This window comes from Sus scrofa, chromosome 14 (genome assembly GCF_054392235.1).
Source record: "Sus scrofa isolate SSC_HxYL_T2T_F1_AM1 chromosome 14, Sscrofa_HxYL_maternal_Yorkshire_Landrace_v2.0, whole genome shotgun sequence".
Taxonomy (NCBI): domain Eukaryota; kingdom Metazoa; phylum Chordata; class Mammalia; order Artiodactyla; family Suidae; genus Sus; species Sus scrofa.
Window position 1 is genome coordinate 77,308,575 of NC_139396.1, and position 19,843 is coordinate 77,328,417.

The 19,843-nt window shown below is 45.4% G+C and overlaps 1 protein-coding gene across 16 annotated transcripts in view; it reads left to right on the plus strand.

Annotated features, from left to right (window-relative positions):
- NID1 (nidogen 1) overlaps positions 1-19,843 on the plus strand; it is a 120,750-nt gene that overhangs the window by 24,942 nt on the left and 75,965 nt on the right. For all 16 annotated transcript variants that reach the window (XR_014827854.1, XR_014827855.1, XR_014827856.1 and 13 more), the window contains exons 2-6: positions 3,882-4,181; positions 6,696-6,922; positions 9,871-10,244; positions 13,217-13,366; positions 19,406-19,657. Coding sequence is in view for 4 of the 16 variants with exons in the window: in XM_084996864.1 (XP_084852990.1) it covers positions 3,882-4,181; positions 6,696-6,922; positions 9,871-10,244; positions 13,217-13,366; positions 19,406-19,657 (1,303 nt within the window). In the remaining 12 variants the exon portion in view is untranslated. The remainder of the gene's footprint in view (positions 1-3,881; positions 4,182-6,695; positions 6,923-9,870; positions 10,245-13,216; positions 13,367-19,405; positions 19,658-19,843) is intronic.

Here is a 19,843-nt window from a genome sequence, read left to right on the forward strand (position 1 = left end):
AGGGAACTCTTCTTGGCTAAACTTTAGATCAATTACTTCATTATCTTTTTTTTTTAACTTCTTTTTGGAAAATTTCAAACATATACACAAATAGAATATTACAATGCACTCCCATGAATCACCCAGCTTCAACAAGGATCAATTTATAGCTTGTCTAGTTTTGTTTGTAGCCCCACCTAGTCCTCATATCCCCTCCCAAACAGGATTATTTTTAAGCAAATCTCAAACATTTTCTTTTATTGTAAATATTTCAGAGAATGTGTCTTTGAAAAATGACTCTTTTTTAAAGCAAAACTGCACAATCATGATCACTCCTAAAAAGTTAACAGTAATTCCTTAATATCATCAAATATCACATAGGTTCATAAAATACTTTATTCGGCCTTTCAGTTAATTCATTTAAATCAGGATCCAGGTGATGATCACATATCACATCAGGTAGATTTGTTTCTCAGGATTTCTTGAAAGCTACAAATTTCCCTCACGTCTTTTTTTTGTGCCTTGTGTTTATTAAAGAAACTGGGGGAGTTCCCATTTTGGCTCAGTGGGTTCGGAACCTGACATAGTGTCTGTGAGGATGCAGTTTTGATCCCTGGCCTTGCTCAGTAGGTTAAGGATCTGGCATTGCCATGAACTGTGGCGTAGGTCCAGATGTGGCTCAGATCCAGTGTAGCTGTGGCTATGGTGTAGGCTGGCAGTTGTAGCTTGGATTCGACCCCTAGCCTAGGAACTTGCACATGCTGCAGGTACAGCTGCAAAAAGAAAAAGGAAAGAAACTGGGTATTTGTCCTTCAGAATGTCCCATATTCTGGATTTTGTGGATATAGCCCTCTGGTTTCATTTATGTGCACTTCTGCCCCTGCATTTCCTGGAAAGTGGTAGATAGATCTAGAGACTTGCTCAGATTTGAGTTAAGGGTTCACATTTATGCAAACTGTTTTCCTAATGACATCACACTCCAGTGGGAAGAACAGTGGTAACCAGTGATGCTGTGATCCTTTGTGAGGCCCATGGGGTGGGTGGGGGAGCTGGTCCCTTAAATGGGGTGAGGGTGAGGGTAAGGGTGAGGGTGGATCAGTAGGTCAGCAGAGGGGCGGCTTAGGTGGTCTCCCTACTCCCTTAGTGGTGCTGTGTGCAGGGATCATGCTCAGAACCCTGCTTTTGCTCCCGGAGTCTCAGAAGTCGCAGTTGGCTTGTGGCCTTTTTGTATCTTATTGTTTATAACTTGCCCCAACTGCGCATGTGTGCAGTGATTTTTAGTCCCTTTAGTTTCTCTGTGTTCTGTTGCTGGAGGAGAGTCTGTCTAGGTCCAAGGGCTCTGGTTGAGGGTCCCAGGTCCGGCCTGTCTCAGTTGTCCCTGGGTCTGTCCTCTGGCCTCCTAAGTACCTTGTAGGCCCTTCTCTTCATGCTCCTGCCCTTTCTGTTGAGCTGGTTGACTTTCTTTTTTTTCTTTTCTTTTTAGGGCTGCCCCCTTGGCATATGGAGGTTCCCAGGCTAGGGATCGAATCAGAGCTACAGCTGCTGGTCTAAACCATGGCCACAGCAATGCCAGATCTGAGCCGCGCCTGCAGCCTACACCATAGCTCACCGCAGCACTGGATCCCCGAACCGATGAGCGAGGCCAGGGATCGAACCCGCAACCTCATGGTTCCTAGTTGGATTGTTTCCCCTGCACCACGACAGGAACTCTGAGCTGGTGACTTTAAAAAGATGGAGAAAAGGAACAAGGCCAGTAGGACCATCACAAGCTGTAAAGATTTGTGAGAGTGTACCCACATGTAAGACTGTACCCGCCTGGGAGACTGGTACCCACATGTAAGGGAATGTTGTCTTATGAGTCTGCCAGGAATTGTTACATCTGTAAAAAATCAAAACCACATACTAAGAAGTTTAAGCTAAGACTCAAAGGGAACTTCTGGCTCTTCTGTACATGATGTTTGCCTTTCTTCGTTATCACTGACAAGGGAGCTGAATGTGCCAGAAAATTGACCGAAAAATAATTTTCCAATGCTAATGGCAGTCTTTGTCCCAAGTGTTTGCAGGGCTTCATGGTACATGTCTAAAGACTCAATTCCTGCAGCATTCCTTGTGAAAATAGACACATCCCTGTGCCCAGATTCTAAATAATAAAAGACCCTGGGAGCGTTTTCAGAATTGTTGGCCTGATTTAAATTTCACTGGAAAACAGCTTTTTACAGCCGCGTTGTCTGTCTGTGGTCTCCATGTGATCACTTCCCCCTGGCAGCTGGTAATTGCCAACTTCTGGTGGCTTGAGAAAGGGAGCTGTTTCCCACGCTCCCACGTGTAAACCCAATCAGGATGTTTGTGGGGGGTGGGGGCAGGGGTGGGATGCTGTGGGGGAGAAGAGGGCGGGAAGCCAGCTGGGCGAGGCTCCTTGCCTGACTCCCTTCTCTGCAGCCTGTCCATGCATTCCAGAAAATCACTGCTGGTGCCAGGTGATGATGGAACATATGTCACCTGAATAGTTAACAGCCCATGACATTTGGCCAAAGGGAAGCGTTTTGCCAAGTCCACCCATAACTCCCCAAACTGCTGTTCTTTTCCCTTCCTGGGACCCACATGGGTCTCGCCACATTCAACTTTTTCACCTGGTTCTAGGTCTGAAGTTCCTTTCCTTCTTGTCTGCGCTCACCCCACTACCCCCAGAAAGGAGTCCTGAAGTGACTGAAGGATCAGGCTGTGGGGGGTGAGGGGAGGAGGGAAGGATGTGACCTGGATACCCCACCGGCCTTCCCACCAACTCCTGAATTGCAAGACTCCCTTTGCTGCAATCTGTTCTTCCCAGTCTGCAGCCTGGTGAAGTGTAACTAGGGCGCCATTTGCAAAGTTGCTCCCATTGGATTGGGGACTTTTTTCTTAATTCACAGATGCTGGAAGTAACAAGACCACTAGCACGGTGTTCTCTGTGCCCCCCTACCCCTACCCCATGGACTGTGCACCAGCAAGAACACGGGAGGGGCGCATAGCCTCCTTCTAAGCCTGGCTCTGCAGGAGACCCAAGCAGGCCTTTAGCTGTGGGGCTGTTGTCCCTTCTCCGTTATCCCTGGGAGTGTGGTATTTAGCTGGAGAAGAACAGTGAAATCTTTTCATAGGCAGGATCACTTATTTCAAGAAGGCTGTATGTAGCAATGACGTCTGGCTCTCTGGGTTCAGATCCCAGTGCTGCTATTTGTTGGTAACTTTGGACCAGTGGATTAACTTGCCTCATTTTCCGCCTCAGAAAAATGTGGGTAATAGTAGTAACTAGTTTTATGGGGTCCTTCTGAGAATTAGATGTTATAATAGGTTTGGAACATGGCAAACATTCAGTGAATGTTCGCTATTGATCTAACACATTAAACTGTTGACGATAATGACAGCGGCATGGCCCATTGAGTTCATCTCTGCTTCTTGACACTCGTTGGCTCATCCTCTGGGTTGGTTCTTCTCCATATCCTTCTGGATTGTGGGAGCCCATTTGTGGACCTGCAGTGCTTGGTGCAGCCCTGTTTTGTAACAATTACTCCACTTGTTAAGTCAATTAACGCAGGCTTTGGTGATGATTTGTTTGAATGGTGCCCCATGTGTCAAAGCACGTAGGAAGCCCGAACATCCAAGTGTTAAGACTCTGGCCCGAGATCCAGTGACTGGCCAGAGTCCGGTCCTGTGATTCTTGTTCTTGTCCCTCCTTCTTTTCCCCAGGCCACCCTCCCTAGGAAGGGGATGCTGTGTGACAATTCCAGACCTTTTTTCTGGTCCTACTGTATTTGACACACCGTCGTGTTTGATTCATGGTGACGGCATTCTGTGGGTGGGAGCTCAGCCTCCCTGAGGAAGACCTTACTTCTGGGCTCCTTTTAATGACGCTTGGTTTTGTGCAGGTCACCACAAATGGTCTCATTGCCACCAGTGAACCCCCAGCCAAAGAAGCCCACCCTGGGCTCTTCCCACCAACCTTTGGGGCAGTTGCCCCTTTCCTGGCGGACTTGGACACGACTGATGGCCTCGGGAAGGTTTATTACCGGGAGGACGTATCCCCCTCGACCACTCAGCTGGCCATGGAGTGTGTCCAGAGAGGGTTCCCAGAAGTCACCTTCAAGCCCAGTAGCGTGGTGGTTGTCACTTGGGAAAACGTGGCTCCCTACCAAGGGCCTGGCAAGGACCCGGCCCAGGAAGACAAGGTAAGCACGCACCCAGGCTCAAGTGCAAAGAGCCTGACATGTTGGCTTTGTGTGCTTTGGTCTTCTGGTTTGGGCTACTGTGATGGATGCCGTGCCCAAGCCATTGACATCCAAAGCATTGACATCCAAAGCAAAATCCAAAGCAAAATGCAGCTGGCTGTTCATTCGCAGTTCAGACACTCAAAATCTGTATCTGCAGGGCTGTGTGTAACTCTATGCTTTAGTGGTGATTAGATGTAAAGAAAGCCAGTTCCTAGGAACGTTGCCACATGGCAAGAATAGGTTGATAAATTGCAGCCCTCACTGTACTTTCTTTGGGTGGCAGATAGAGGGAGGTGGTGTTTAGATAAATAGAGAATTTATGAATATGTTGTGATAGGTGAATATAACAAAGCAATCCCGAGGGATGGGATGTAGACAAGGCCCACACTCTAGCTGGGGAGAGAAAAACCATTTGCACCATGTAGATAGTTTAGAACTCAATTTTGTCCTAACCAGGGGTGGGTGTCTCTGTAGATGCTGTGGTCAGGAAAGGTGTTAGGGTGTGTAGACCCTGGCCTTGCCTTTGAAGGAAGGGACCTATTTGAGCCGGTAAAGAAGCCATCTCTTTAAGACATGCATCAGTTTCTCCTCAGAAAAATAATTTTGCTCCACCATTATTTAATTTGTATGGTATTACAGGGTAGGGAGAAACTTGAAAGCTCCCAGAACACTCCGTTTAAACAGGGCATGTTCCAGGCTGGTGGTTCCCAACATATGTGCCGTGGAACATTGATCCTTTAAGACAGTCCTTGAGGAAAAGGACGCCTTGGGCCAAACAAGTTTGGGAAATGCTAACACTCCATCTCCCTCTGGGTGACTTACTCTGGAAAGTTCTTCAGTAAAGACACCTGCTGAATTTTGCTTAATTCAGACACAGGACAGAAAGTCTGGGCCTAAAAGACACATCTTGCTCTGCCAGCTATATCTGCCTACCTGCTGTACTTGAAAATTGTTTAAAACCTTACCTTTCCCCAGTGTGCTTCCTTTTCACTTGAGTGATAACTGCCTGACTCCTTTATATGGAACTCTTCCTACCTCCTGGGCCAAACTTCCCTTCACCCTTCTTCCGCTGCACCCACTTGCAGCAGCTGCATCCAATTATTTACAATTTGAAAGTTCCCTGGTGGCTCAGCAGGCTCAGGATCCAGCATTGTCACTGCTGCAGCGAGGGTTTGATCCCTGGATCCCTGGCAGGGGAATTTCCAAGTGCTGTGTGTGCATCCCCCACCCCCACCCCCCAAAAATATTTGCAATTCCTGGATCTGGCTGTTTGCTTGTTTGCTTTACCCCACAGTCTCTGGCACTAGCCCTGTTCTCTGCTTTTGTCTGCCTCTCCCTGACCCTCACCGCACCTGTGGAGCTCGGCTTCCTCAATCCACTTCTTTTGTCCTCACCCCTTCCAGCTTTGGGCACCTCTTCTGTGGCTCCTGTAGCCCTTGCACACAGCTTGATTACAGAATCTGTCCTCCAGTTCAGCGATGTTTCGTTTGCGTCAGTCTTCCCAGCTAGTCTGTAAATTCTCCAGGGCAAGGGTCACGTTTTGTTTTTGTTTTTGTTTTTTTGCTTTTTGGGGCCGCATCTGCAGCATATGGAGGCTCCCAGGCTAGGGGTTGGAGCTACAGCTGCCAGCCACAGCATGGGGATCTGTCCAAGCTGCGTCTGTGACCTACACCACAGTTTACAGCAACGCCGGATCTTTAACCCACTGAGTGAAGAAGCCAGGGATCGAACCCACAACCTCATGGTTCCTAGTCGGATTTGTTTCCACTGTGCCACGACAGGGACTCCAGGACATACATTTTTATTCTTTGTCTTCACAGTGCTCAGGGCAATGCCTTGCCCACAGGAAAGGCACTAACATTAAGGAAGACATTCTCTGGCCCTGGCTCTTCCTAGGCTAACACGCAGGCCTCCTAACATTTCTGGGCAGAAGGTGGTTTTATTCCCATCTTACAGATTCAGAAATTGAGGCTCAGACACTCAGACATGCCCCAGCTTCCACAGCCAACGATGTGTTAGATGGAATAGAGCAAGGATTTTGGATCCAGATCTGTTTTCTCCCAAAGCTCATGTTCTTTCTTACTGCATGGTGCTTGGGCTCAATGAATATATGCTAAATAGCGAATGTGGTTGAATATATTTAATGGCCGTGAAAACAAATTCTGTGGGTAAGAATTTGCTAAGTTGCATGAGATGTAGGCCACTGTCTGGAGGACCATCTCTATAATTTTTGGTTAACCTTCGGGTCATTGTTACGCGGAAGGTAGTTATTAATGCATTAGAAAATTTCCTGTTGACATAGCCTTGGAGATATTTAAGCTGTCTTGGTGCTATGTTGGAATACTTGAACCATGCTACAGAAGTACTTTAGAATAAGGTGCAAACACTGCCGTGTCTGTATGTTTTACATATAGCCTGGTGAGCGGCACCTTTTAAGATCCTGAGTAACTGACTTTTAACTTATCTCCGCAGAGAAACACATTCCAGGCTGTTCTGGCCTCCTCGGACGCCAGCTCCTATGCCATTTTCCTTTATCCCGAGGATGGTCTGCAGTTCTACACGACATTCTCAAAGAAGGATGAGGATCAAGTTCCCGCCGTGGTGGCTTTCAGCCAAGGTGTAGTAGGACTGATATGGAAGAGTGATGGAGCTTATAACATCTTTGCTAATGACAGAGAATCACTTGGAAACTTGGCTAAGTATGCTTTCTTTGTTCTTCAGTAGAGAATCCCTTTAATAAGATTGGCATTTTACTATTTTATTAATAGGAGTTCCCGCTGTGGCACAGTGGGTTAAGAAGTCTGACTGCAGTGGCTTGAGCTACTGTGGAGGTGCGGGTGGGTTCGATCCCCGGGCCCTGTGCCGTGGGTTAAAGGGTCCAGCATTGTTGCAGCTGTGGCTCAGATTCCATCCCTGGCCCGGGAACTTCCATATGCCATGGGTGTGGCCATTAAAAAGAAGAAAAAAAAAAAAAAAGAATAATATATTGGGCATTATAAACATTACCTAAAAATATTCCTACAGATTTAAAGTTTGTATATAATTTTTATATTATGTGGTACTTTTTTGATGAATTCAAGGGAATGTACTCTTAGAATGAACAGGTATCCTATTTTTTAGATATCATTCTCATTTGAAACAGTTTTACCATCTCTTCTGTAAGTATAAAGTTAGAAATACAAGTTATTTGAAACTATCTCCTGCTTGAATCCTAGGCTGGGAAAACCCTTTTCCCCCTACACTGACTAAGAGGGGACTTGTTATAATAGAAACGGTGCTGCATTGGGTTATTTTGTAGAATTTGGCCAATAAGGGGAAACTCAGATGGATTTTTCTAAAATTAAGATCTTTCCAAAAAGACCGAAAAAAAAGGAGTTCCTGTCATGGCTCAGTGATTAATGAACCTGACTAGTATCCATGAGGACTCGGGTTCGATCCCTGGCTTTGCTCAGTGGGTTAAGGATCCGGTGTTGCTGTGAGCTATGGTGTAGGTCACAGACATGGCTAAGACCTGGTGTTGCTGTGGGTGTGGCTGTGGCCAGCAGCTCCAGCTCCAGTTTAACCCTTAGCCCGGGAACCTCCATATGCTGCTAGTGCAGCCCTAAAAAGACAAAAAAAAAAAAAAAAAAAAAAGCTTTCCTGTTATTCTTTAAAAAAAAATGAAGCTCCTCCCCCTCCCAATTTCATCTTATCATTTGAGTCTCAAACTCTTCTGCCCTTTAATAGTGCGCTGGCTTTATGGGGGTGAGAGAAGCCCTCACTGATAGCATTTGCCTATTTTCATAGTGTGAATACTCCCACTGTGGCCAGTTTCCAGCTACTTACCTTATGTCCTTCAACCTGGGGTTGAGAAAAGGTGATTTGTTATATAGTATTCTCACCATTGAGGTGCAGGAGATTCAAACAACTTCAAGCACATAGCTAATAGTTGGGATACTCACTAACAGAACATAGCTAACATAATTTAGATGCGATGAGTTTTGAATATTTGTTGCCTCTGCTTTTAATATGGATTATTTAATTGTAAGTCTATATAATTTGAATTTTTACAAGCTGGTGCAATTGAATTTTTACAAGCTCCTACACACCACTGCCTTTCTTTTGAGTCCCAGGCAGACAGACTGACTAGACGTCCAATTTCTGCAGGCCTTTTTTGAGGCCTCATCCCCTACCCAACCCCAATCTTTTGCTCAGTGTTCTCCGCTGAGTCATGCATGTCCCTTCTTTCCATTGTATAATCTGGTCATTTTACATAGTTTCTGATTGGAACAGTTCTAATCACACATATGAAAGCAGTAAAAATGGTAGTGCAGGAAGTAGAGACTAGGGGTGTTTTGTCTTTAAATTCTGAATATCATTTGTGTTTCACGACACCCTTTGAGCCTAAAAAGGTAAAACTGAGACCTGTCCAAGGTTTCACAGCTGACAGTGCTGCAATTTCTTATAAACCAAGTCTGTACTCGGTTTTCACTCGTGACTACTTCTAACATCAAACATGCAGGGGTTTTGTTTGTTTGTTTCTACCTGCTCCAGCACACACACACTGAGCAAGGCTCTAGTTCTTCAGACACCAGCTGGGTGTCTGACAATTCGATTCAGTTCTTACACAAACTGCTCAGAGTCAGCACAGACCCCACAGGTGAAGGGCTCAGTCTCATAAAACCACTTGCACTTCAGATGCCCATTACACCTGCAAGGTTGCCACCTGCACTTCTGATCAACCAGCGAAAAATCGGGGTCTCCTTGACATCCTGCTTTGGTTTGATAATTTGCTAGAATGGCCCACAGAACTCAGGAAAGCACTTTCCTTCCTTTTACCAGTTTATTATAAAGGCTTACAACTCCGAAACAGGCAAATAGACGAGATTCACCGGGCTAGGTAGGGGAGGACGTGGGGGGAGGGGCTTCCACAGCCTCTCTGGGCACACTGCCCCCCAGCACCCAGCACCACGAGGTGCTCACCAGCCCCAAAGCTCTGTCAACCTCATCGTTTAGGAATTTTTATTACAAAGACATGATTGGCCACTGGTGATTAACTTAATCTTCAATCCTCCCCACCAGGGCATGGTGCTGAAAATTCCAACCCTGTAATCATGCCTTGGTCTTCCTAGTGACCAGCCCCCATCCTGAAGCTACCCTAGATCCCCGGCCATCTGATTAGCATACAAAAGACACTCTTATCGCCCCAGAGATTACAGGGATTTGAGGGGTTATGTGCCAGAACCAGAGACCAAGAACAAACACATATTTCTTACATATGACAGCCAGCCACAGAAAGAATCCCGGAGAAAATGGATGGCTGCAGTCAAGGCTGCTCGTATAGTAAAGGGTATGCCTATAGGTGACCGGTGATGAGTAGAAATCGCACTTTAATCTCTGAAAATGTCCCTGAAGCATTTGGATGGCTGAGAATAAGCCTTGGTTAGGGTTGTGCCTGTTGGGTCCAACCTCACTGTATACCCTGGATGGTGTCAGCTCTGATGAACAGACTGGACCCCATCTATTCTCCTGCCCCCACTGAAGCTTCGGGCAGAAGCTAGTGATGGGTTTCAGATTGACAGAGATCCCAGGGGCTTCTTCTGCTTGGGTGGGGGGTTCAATCTGTGGGCTGCTGGGCTGTTCCCAAGAATCCCGCCCTTCTCCCCAGGAGCAGCAACTCTGGGCAGCAGGGCGTCTGGGTGTTTGAGATTGGCAGTCCAGCCACAGCCAGCGGTGTGGTGCCCTCGGATGTGAACCTGGGGCTAGATGACGGAACAGAGTATGACGACGAGGATTATGACTCAGTGACAGGTGTGGGCCTGGAGGTCGTGGGCACCACGTCCTTCCCCCATGAGACCCCACGAAGGGGAGATGCCGGCACCTACAACATGCCCAGTGACCTTGCCCCCCGCCGCCTGGCCACCGAGAGACCCCCCACGCCTCCCACGGAGAGGACCAGGTCTTTCCAGCTGCCGGCCGAGACCTTTCCCCAGCAGCAACCGCAGGTCATAGACGTGGATGAAGTGGAGGAAACTGGAGTTGGTAAGTTCCTGGATACTTGAGTTTCTAGACGGGGAGCATGGCTGGAGGGTGTCAGCCGTGCGCATCTCTGGTGGTTTTGAAACTGACAGCCCTTAGGACTTGAACTCAGCCAGAACCCAGGTTGGGACTTGAACCCACAGTTTTTAAATTAGAGTCACTCACCCAGTGTTTGGACTTACTGAGGTTTAGATTCTTTGTGCCTCAAGCAGAGAAGGCATTCATTGAGAGACAGAGTGATAGGCAAGAAATAGATTTATTCAGATAAGATCCTTTGGAGAGATGCACGCAGGCTGGCTAGGAGGCTCTGCCCCCAGGATTCGGTGGGCTGCAGTTTTAAAATCCAAGGAAACTGGGGAGGGGAAAAGACCACCTCTTCTTCTTTGAGTAGTAGCCCCTCCTTGGTATCCAGGGAGAGAGTATTGACCCTATATGGTCAAACGAGGATTGTCACGGTACTTATTCAACTCAGCAGAAGGGTGGTCCTTAAACTCCTGCCCTTGGTCCTAAGGATCCTTATCTTGCTGCACTTGAATGCAGGCCTCATTGTCATGACCTTGAGGCATATCTCTTGCTTTCATTTGTGGTTTTATAGTTAGGCAAGCAAGCCTACTCTGTTCAGATGGCTTTCTTGAGCAATTATTAATTTAGGAGTGGTCTCCCAAAGTGTCCTAGGTTTCCCTCTCTGTCTACGGTCCCCTTCTGGGACCTCTACATCTACCTGTGTGACTATCCTATGCCATCCGCATCAGTTCCTAAGGATAAGTGCCTGGGGAGCAAAGGCAGGACTCAGCAGCGGAGCCCTGGTGGGTAGAAGAAGGCTTGCAGGACGCCTGGCCATCTTCTGGGATTGGGGCTGGGGTTACAGAGACTGGAGAGCATATCCTCTTTCAAGTTATTATTCTTTTTTGTCTGTTTTAAAGAAAAAAGGGCATTGGAATTCTTTTGAAAGTCAGATTTTCTCCTTTGTGACTTCTGAGGTCAGAAATATATTCCCCCACCTGAAAAAACATTTTAGAAGTTCCTTTGGCTATTGACACGGTTTGTCGTTGACATGTATTTCCTCTTGGTTTTGGAAGGGGAATAGTGGATTATTTTTCCTCCTGGGTCCTGTCCGTTTCAGAGTAGGTTCCTGAACATGTTCAAATATTTTAAAAGTAGGTCCCTTTCTCAAAGATGGTTTAAAAGTACAGTATTTTCTAGTCTACCGTATTCTATCAGGTTTTTCGTCTGTTTTGAAGGAAGACCATTTGAACCCCAACATGCTTTGATTTGTCTTATAAAAGACCTTCCACCTCAACCATGTTCATTATTTTTTGCTTTTCAGGTTGACTTATAATCTGTTAAGTTTCCTATGAATGGGATGGTCCAAGCCTTTAAATGATGCTCACTGTGACTCATAAATGCTTCTACTATGAAGTGACCATAAGGCCCTCGAAAATCCTACTCGCTCTCACATTATTCACTCACTTGTATTTCTCCTTACTTGTGATTTGTCTCACGGCAACAGCCACAAGTGGTCGTTCTTATTGAGTATCCCAAAGCATGGACAGGATCTGCTGTCCGGGGGTGGTGTGCCTTCTGAGGCATAGAAATGGAGAAGCTGCCCTTTGGTGCCCTGATGGGGACATGGCTTCATGTCTCAGGGTTCCCCTACACACACAGCACCCCTGATTTCCTGGGGTGATGCTGACATCTAGCACATGGCACTCTGCTGTTAGAGCTGAGTCTCAGGGTAGTCTTCCCAAGATGGTTAGGTGTGTTTACTTGCAAGTGTTGCGTTTTGAGCCTCATCCTGCTTTTCATCCTTCAGAGCTGTCTCTGAAATTCTCATTGCTGAACACATCACTTTGAAATGAGAGCAATTATAGCCCCCAACTTACGGTAGTGTATTACTTGGTACTAGTAAAAATAAAAGCCTAGGATCGAGCCCCAAATGGGGCTAAACCAGATGTGTTTCTACTCCGGTTATTTCATTGTTTTTTTTAGAGGTCAGTCTTCTGTAGCCAGCACTGCATTCCTGGTGTTATTTGAATAGTCACCCCCAGACACAGAGACCATAGTGGACCCACTGGGAGCTGGGCTTGAGCAGTCGGTGTCATGTGCAGTCAGCCTGGGGCCCAAGTGTGCTTGGCTCCAAAGACCATCATTATACACGCAGGAAACTCCCTTCTGGATATGCAGGACTAAGGGAATCTACCTGGGCTTAAACTTGACTTTTCTCTTCATTCATAAAGTCATAGTCAATTAAAATTCGGGTCCTTATCGCCTCTGGTGTTTTTGAATTTCATTCCAAAGTAATTCGTTCCAGTGGAGCATTGGTGGTAGCCAGAGCTGCCTTCCAAATTAATCTGCCCTGGATTCTGAAGTTTAATGTTCACAATTCTAAGAAAATAAACTTGGGAGGGAGACATTTGAAAAAGGGAGAAATTCTTCTTTCTTGGGTCAAACCAACCAGGGATGGCTGAGGAATTATTTCAAATCAGCTTTTGAGTGCAAGACCTTCTGATCTATCCCCTGGTGAGAAGAAAGGGCCAAACAAGTTTGAAAAATACTTAAAGCTTGTTACAATGGCACATTTCTTGTTATATATATTTTGCCACAATAAAAAAAAATAGTCAAAAAATATTTTAAGGTTCCCCTGCAATGTGAAGCTGATCTGGCTACATTAGATGGACGCCATTGCTTTGTTAAGACTGACATTGGATGTCAGTACCTCATATTAATTCGGGGATACAGGGGACTTTGGATTATGGCATTTTCTTAACGGTTCACCCTTGTGATTTCTCCAACTCCTTTTTAGACCCATTTGTTTTGGTTTGAGTGATGGGGCCACCATACTATTTAAGTGGCTCTGGGGAGAGAGTCCTGGGTCTGAATGGTTTGAGCAGATGTGCAGTCTGTAGGGCTAGGGGTGCAAGCTTGTCCTGAGCCCTGTAGGGCGCTTACAGGCATGCTGTGTTCTCTCCGAACAGTTTTCAGCTACAACACGGATAACCGCCAGACGTGCGCCAACAACAGACACCAGTGCTCCGTGCATGCAGAGTGCAGGGATTTTGCCACCGGCTTCTGTTGCAGCTGTGTTGCCGGCTACACGGGGAACGGCCGACAGTGTGTGGCAGAAGGTACTTTGCTGTCGTGCTTCATTTTGACAGGGGACAGGCGAGAAGGGGGAGGAGCTGGGGTTTTTGTTTCCCTCCTTGTTTTGATACTTGCCTAGGTCTCCAAAGGTGGGTGCTGTTTCCAGGTGGGCCCTATTTAATCTCTCATCTCCTGTTTTTTTTTTTTTTTTTTTTTGACTTTTGTCTTTTTAGGGCTGCACCCACGGCATATGGAGGTTCCCAGGCTAAGGGTCTAACTGGAGCTACAGCTGCCGGCCTACACCACAGCCACAGCAATGCAGAATCCGAGCCTCAGCTGGGCCTATGCCACAGCTCATGGCAGCGCCAGATCCTCAACCCAACTGAGCGAGGCCAGGGATTGAACCTGCAACCTCATGGTTCCTAGTCGGATTTGTTTCTGTTGCACCACAATGGGAACTCCTCTCATCTCCTGTTCTTGCTTGTATTTCTTTACTGGGGGTGGGGTGGGGTGGTCTCCGGCGATATGTCTACCAAGGGGAGGTCTCTTTCTTTCCTGTGCTATTTTTCCGTCTCTAAAATAATGGCCATCAGGAGCCCATCTTCACAACTGCCTCTCGCGTGGGACAAAAGGCTGCAGTGTTGAGATCGTGTGGCCTGGACCAGGAATTGGCAGTGCCCCTCATTTTCCTCCATTTCTTTCAAACTTCAGACTATCCTAATGTGGGCTGGTGGAGACCCAGGTTTGTAGCAGGCAAAGTCTGTTCCAGTGCCCTACCTGCAGCTTTTCCCATCCTCGTGCTCCTGAAATCACAGCATGGTGAAGGTGGACCCAAGGGGTGCACCACAGCTCCTTCTGGAGCCCAAACCCACAATGGGGGTGTCTCCAGAATGTATTCAACCATGTGGCGCATGTCAGTTCTGAGCTCTGCCCCCACAAGGACCAAGCTGTCTTGACACTCTGAGATGGTCAGGAGAACCTTCTCTGTGAAAGTCTAGAGGGTCCAGATAACAGTTTATTCACAGGAGACCTGTTTGAGTCTGAGGCCACAAACCAGAATTAAAACAAAAACTGGAGTTCCCTGGTGGTCTAGTGGGTTAAGGATCTGGTGTTGTCACTGCTGTGGCATGAGTTTGATCCGTGACCCCTGGTTGGGAGCTTCCATTTGCCACAGGCATGGCCCAAAAAAACCAAAACCAAAACCTGATGGTACTGAGCATTTGTCCCTTCAGAGGCCAATTCCCTCATTTGTCACTGGTCATTTCCTTTGTGTGTTTCATGAGAAACCTCAATGGCTTCATAAAATTTGACTAAATAAAACTCAGAGGAATGTTTTTCTGTTTCTCAGATATTCTGGCATAGCTCTTGTTAATTTTTTTTTTTGGCCGCATCTGCAGCATGTAAAAGTTCCCGAGCCAGGGATTGAACCCAATCTGCTGTAGTGACAGTGCTGGACCTTTAATCCACTGTGCCACAAGAGAACTCCTAAGTCAATTATTTTTAATTTGCTAAGAAAAAAATAAAAACTAGTTTCCTTCTAGGTCATAATTAGATAAGGAGAGTTTTGTTAAATACCACTTTCAGTGATGAAAGAAAATTTTGTATACTTTCCATGTTAACTTTGAGGGATTTAAAAAAAAATTTTTTATGGCTGCACCTGCAGTGTATGGAAGTTCCTGGGCCAAGGACTGAATCCAAGCCATAGCTGCAACCCTCACCACTACTGTGGCAACATCAGATCTATTAATCCACTGTGTGTGCTGGGGATTGAACCCAAGACTCCACAGCAGCCGGAGCTGCTGCAGTCAGATTCTTAACCCGCTGTACCACAGCAGGAACTCCAAGGAATGTTTTTGAATGTCTATAAATGTGTTTTCTTCCAAAGCCCACTGCCCCAGGACTGGTGTGCCCCTGCTGCTTTGTTTTAGCCTTGGTTTTTATACTTTCGTCACCCTGGGAGAAACTTCCAAAATTTACAATGAACCCTTCTTCTCAAAGAGCAGTCTCTCTAGCTGGTTCCATGCCAGGTGTCAGAGCTTGAAGTGTGGGCAGGTTGCCTTTGGCAGCAAGCTCAGAAATGTCCCATTGCATGGCTACAGATTTTGACGTTGTATACATGCCTTGTAATAGCTTTGTGGTTTAACTATTTGTTGGATTCTTGCTCATTTTGAAATATTTTTCTAGCTCAAAGTTTGGTGGAAAAAAATTTGGTTTCCTTCACTTGGCTTTCCTGCTTGTTTCTGTAATTGTTTGGGGGAAGCATTTTTTTCGATATTAGTCTTCTAGCTTCACAGCATTCCCCAGCGTAATGACACAACTTGTGTGCAGAAATACTCTGTGTCAAGTCTGCCTTGGCTTGTCAGTGACCTTGCTCTCAGGCATATTGAACACAGCAGAAAGGCTTCAGAACACAATGTTGGTGCTCAGGGGAGGTGCGTTTGTCTCACATTATTCTATAGTCTGAGAATTTACTGTGTGCAGAAAGCTCTGCTGAGACTGAGCCAGGCAGTTGGGTGTGAAAGTCATGCCTCTAATCATTGGTAATCTAGGAAGAGAAACACAATATCTACAATCAATAACTGAGAAAACTTAATTCTACTTCAAAGACAAATAGTCTAAGGCGATTTTTTACTTCAGTGGTTTTTTTTTGTTTGTTTTTTTTTGTTTTTGTTTTTTTAAAGATGTAAGTAACACATTCACTTTGGAGTTCCTGTTGTGTGGCTCAACAGTGATGAACCTGAGTAGTATCCATGAGGACGCCAGTTCGATCCCTGGCCCAGTGCATTGCCTTAAGGATCCTGTGTTGCCCTGAGCTATGGTGTAGGTCGCAGATGCAGCCTGGATCTGGCATTGCTGTGGCTGTGGCATGGGCCGGCAGCTGCAGCTGCAGCTCTAATTTGACCCTTAGCCTAGGAATCTCTATATGCTTCAGGTGCGACCCTAAAAGGACAAAAAAAAAAGTGATATGTTCACTTATAGAATACCATTCAGGAGTTCCCTGGTGGCCTAGTGGTTAAGGACTTGGTATTGTCACTGCTGTGGCTTGGGTGCAATCCCTGGCCTGGGAATTTCTGTATTCCATGGCAGAGCCAAAAAATAAAATAAAATAATGTATACCATTTGGTGCTTTTTAGTATGTTCACCAAGTTATGTAACTATTACCTCTAATTTTAAAATATTTTTCATCACTCCAGAAGGAAACCCTGGATCTGTTAGCAGTTACCTTCAATTCACCTTCATCCCCTAGCTTCTGTCAACACCTAGTCTAATTTCTATCTGTATGGATGTTCCTGTTCCAGACATTTCGTATAAATGGAATCATACAGTCTGTGACCTTTGTCTTTGGCTTCTTTCACTTAGCATAAGGTTTTCAAGGTGTAGCCACGGTTTAGCTTTTTTTTTTTTTTTTCTTCCTTTGTACAACTGCACTTGTGGCATATGGAAGTCCCTGGGCCAGGGTCAAATTGCAGCTGCTGCTGAGGCTTATACCCTAGCCACAGCAACGCCGGTCCTTGACCCACTGAGGGAGGCCAAGGATTGAACCCATATCCTCACAGAGACTATGTTGGGTTCTTAACCCATGGAGCTACAATAGGAATTCATGTTTTAGCATTTATCAGTACTTCATTCATTTTTTTCCTAGATAAATATCCATTGTATAGATATACACATTTTGTTTATCCATTCATGGTGGATGGACACTTGAGTGGTTTCGCATTTTGGCTATTATGAATGATGCTGCTGAGAACATTGGTGTACAAGGTTTTATGCGGATTTTTTTTTTTTTTTTTTGCTTTTTAGGGCCTCAGCTGTGTCATATGGAAATTCCCAGGCTAGAGGTTAAATCAGAACTGTAGCTGCCTGCCTACACCACAGCCATAGCAACTCGGGATCTGAGCTGTGTCTGTGACCTACACTGCAGCACAGCAATGTTGGATCCCTGACCCACTGAACAAGGTAGGGATTGAACCCACATCCTCATAGATACTAGTCAGATTCATTTCCACTGAGCCACAACAGGAACTCCATGTGCGGACGTGTTTTTTCGTTCTCTTAGAATTTCTGGGTCCACTGGTCACCTTCAGTTTTTTTATTTGAATACAAGAACAATTTAATTTCTGGAGATCTTACCTTTTCCTGATTAAATAATAATAGATATATGCAAGTTATAAATATTTAAACATTACAGAGATATATAGTGTAGAAAATGGAAGTTCATACCACCCTGAGTTGACCACTGTTAGCGGTTTTATGTACATCTCTTCAGGTATTTTCCCCTAAGTATATGCTAACATATGACATTATTATAATTTTTAATAATGGTGTCCTACACATACTCTGGCAATTTATGAAGAGAGCTTTTATTTTTTATTTTTAAAAATTTATTTCATTGAAATATAGTTGATTTACAATGTTGTGTTAATTTCTGCTGTAAAGCAAAATGGTTCAGTTATACATATATTCTTTTTCATATTCTCTTCCATTATGGGTTTTTTTGCTTTTTTTTTTTTTTTTTTTTTTGCTTTTTAGGGCCACACCTTCAGCATATGGAGGTTCCCAGGCTAGGAGTCCAATCGGAGCTGTGGCTTCTGGCTTACACCACAGCCTCAGCAACACCAAATCTGAGCTGCATCTGCAACCTATACCACAGCTCATAGCAATGCCGGCTCCTTAACCCCCTGAGCGAGGCCAGGGATCGAACCTGCGTCCTCATGGATGCTAGTCAGATTCGTTTCCACTGTGCCACAATGGGAACTCCCATTACAGTTTACCACAGGATATTGAATATAGTTCTCTGTGCTCTACAATAGGTCCTTGTTGTTTATCCTTTCTATATATAGTAGCTTGCATCTGCCAATCCCAGACTCCTAATCCACCCCTCCATGACCCTCTCTCACCCTCAGCAATCGCAAGTCTGTTCTCTGTCTGTGAGTCTGTTTCTGTTTTGTAGATAAGTTCACTCACGTCATATTTTAAATTCCCCACATATGGGAGATATCATATGGTATTTGTTTTTCTCCTTCTGACTTACTTCACTTAGTGGGATAATCCCTAGGTCTACCCGTGTTTCTACAAATGGCATTATTTCATTCTTTTTTTTTTTTTCTTTCATTCATCTATGTATCTTATTGGAGGATAGTTGATTTGCAGTATTAGTTTCAGGTGTAAAACATAGCGATTTAACATTTTTATAGATTATCCTCTATTTAAAGTTATTATAAAATACTAGCTAAATCCCCTGTGCTGTTCGATATATCCTTGTAGTTTACTTTCTTTTTAAAATTAAAGTATAGATGATTTACATTGTTGTGCCAAATTGCATTCTTTTTTATGGCTGAGTGATATTTTATTGTATATATGTACCACGTCATCTTTATCCATTCATGTGCTAATGGATACTTAGGTTGTTTCCATGTCTTGGCTATTGTGAATAGTGCTGTCATGACTATATGTGAAGAAAGCTTTTAAATCTGCCAGAGTAAGTTTCACATCTTTCTAACTTGTGTTAATGGAATAATCTATTGTAAAGACACTCCTGTCCACAAGCTGGCTCTGGGTGATGTCTGCCTTGGCTTGGGTTGAGTGAAGAAGCTCCAGGACCCAGACCGGCTGTCCTAACCCTGGGTGATAGGATGCTATTTGAGGCAGAGATGCTCTTTCAGGTGTGTTCTAGATCAGGCAACCCAATGTCCCATCCAGTGCAGCTCTGCTGCTCTAGTGAAATGACTGATTCTGTCCCTGACACTTTGAGAAGTGGTCAGTTTTATGTCACCTAGTTCCGAATCACCCATGATGCTTAGGAGTTTTTCTCCTAAGACTGTTTTCTCCACCTCTGAGGTTTCTGTCATAGAGTGGCTCCCACTTTCATGCTGTCCATTCACAATCAGCGTGGAAGAGAGGCAGGATCTCTAAGGCTCACAGACACAGTCGTGGGAACTGCCTTCTTCGAAGGAAGAGCCATTTTCACTTATCCAAAAGCCTTCTGCCCCAGCCCTGCTTGGCTCTTGGCTTTATAGGTACAGATCTTCCCAGACATGATGATTCTCTTTTGAAGGGTGGGCTTCTTTCTGTTTCTCCCTCAGGTTCCCCCCAGCGAGTCAACGGCAAGGTGAAAGGAAGGATCTTCGTGGGGAACAGCCCGGCTCCCATTGTCTTTGAGAACACTGACCTCCACTCATATGTGGTCATGAACCATGGGCGCTCCTACACAGCCATCAGCACCATTCCTGAGACCATCGGCTACTCTCTGCTTCCTCTGGCCCCTATTGGAGGCATCATTGGATGGATGTTTGCAGTGGAGCAGGATGGATTCAAGAATGGGTTCAGCATCACAGGTAAGTGACATCAGACCTTGAAATGAGTGGGGCCTGGGGGCCCTAGGATGGATGGCAAGGAAACTCCGTGTCTGCAGGCAACTTACCAATAGGCATTTTGTGGCTCTGGAAATAAGAATGTCGAGGAAAAATTATCAAGAAACTTTTCATTAATATACATTGACTAAAACTGTCTAGAATTACATT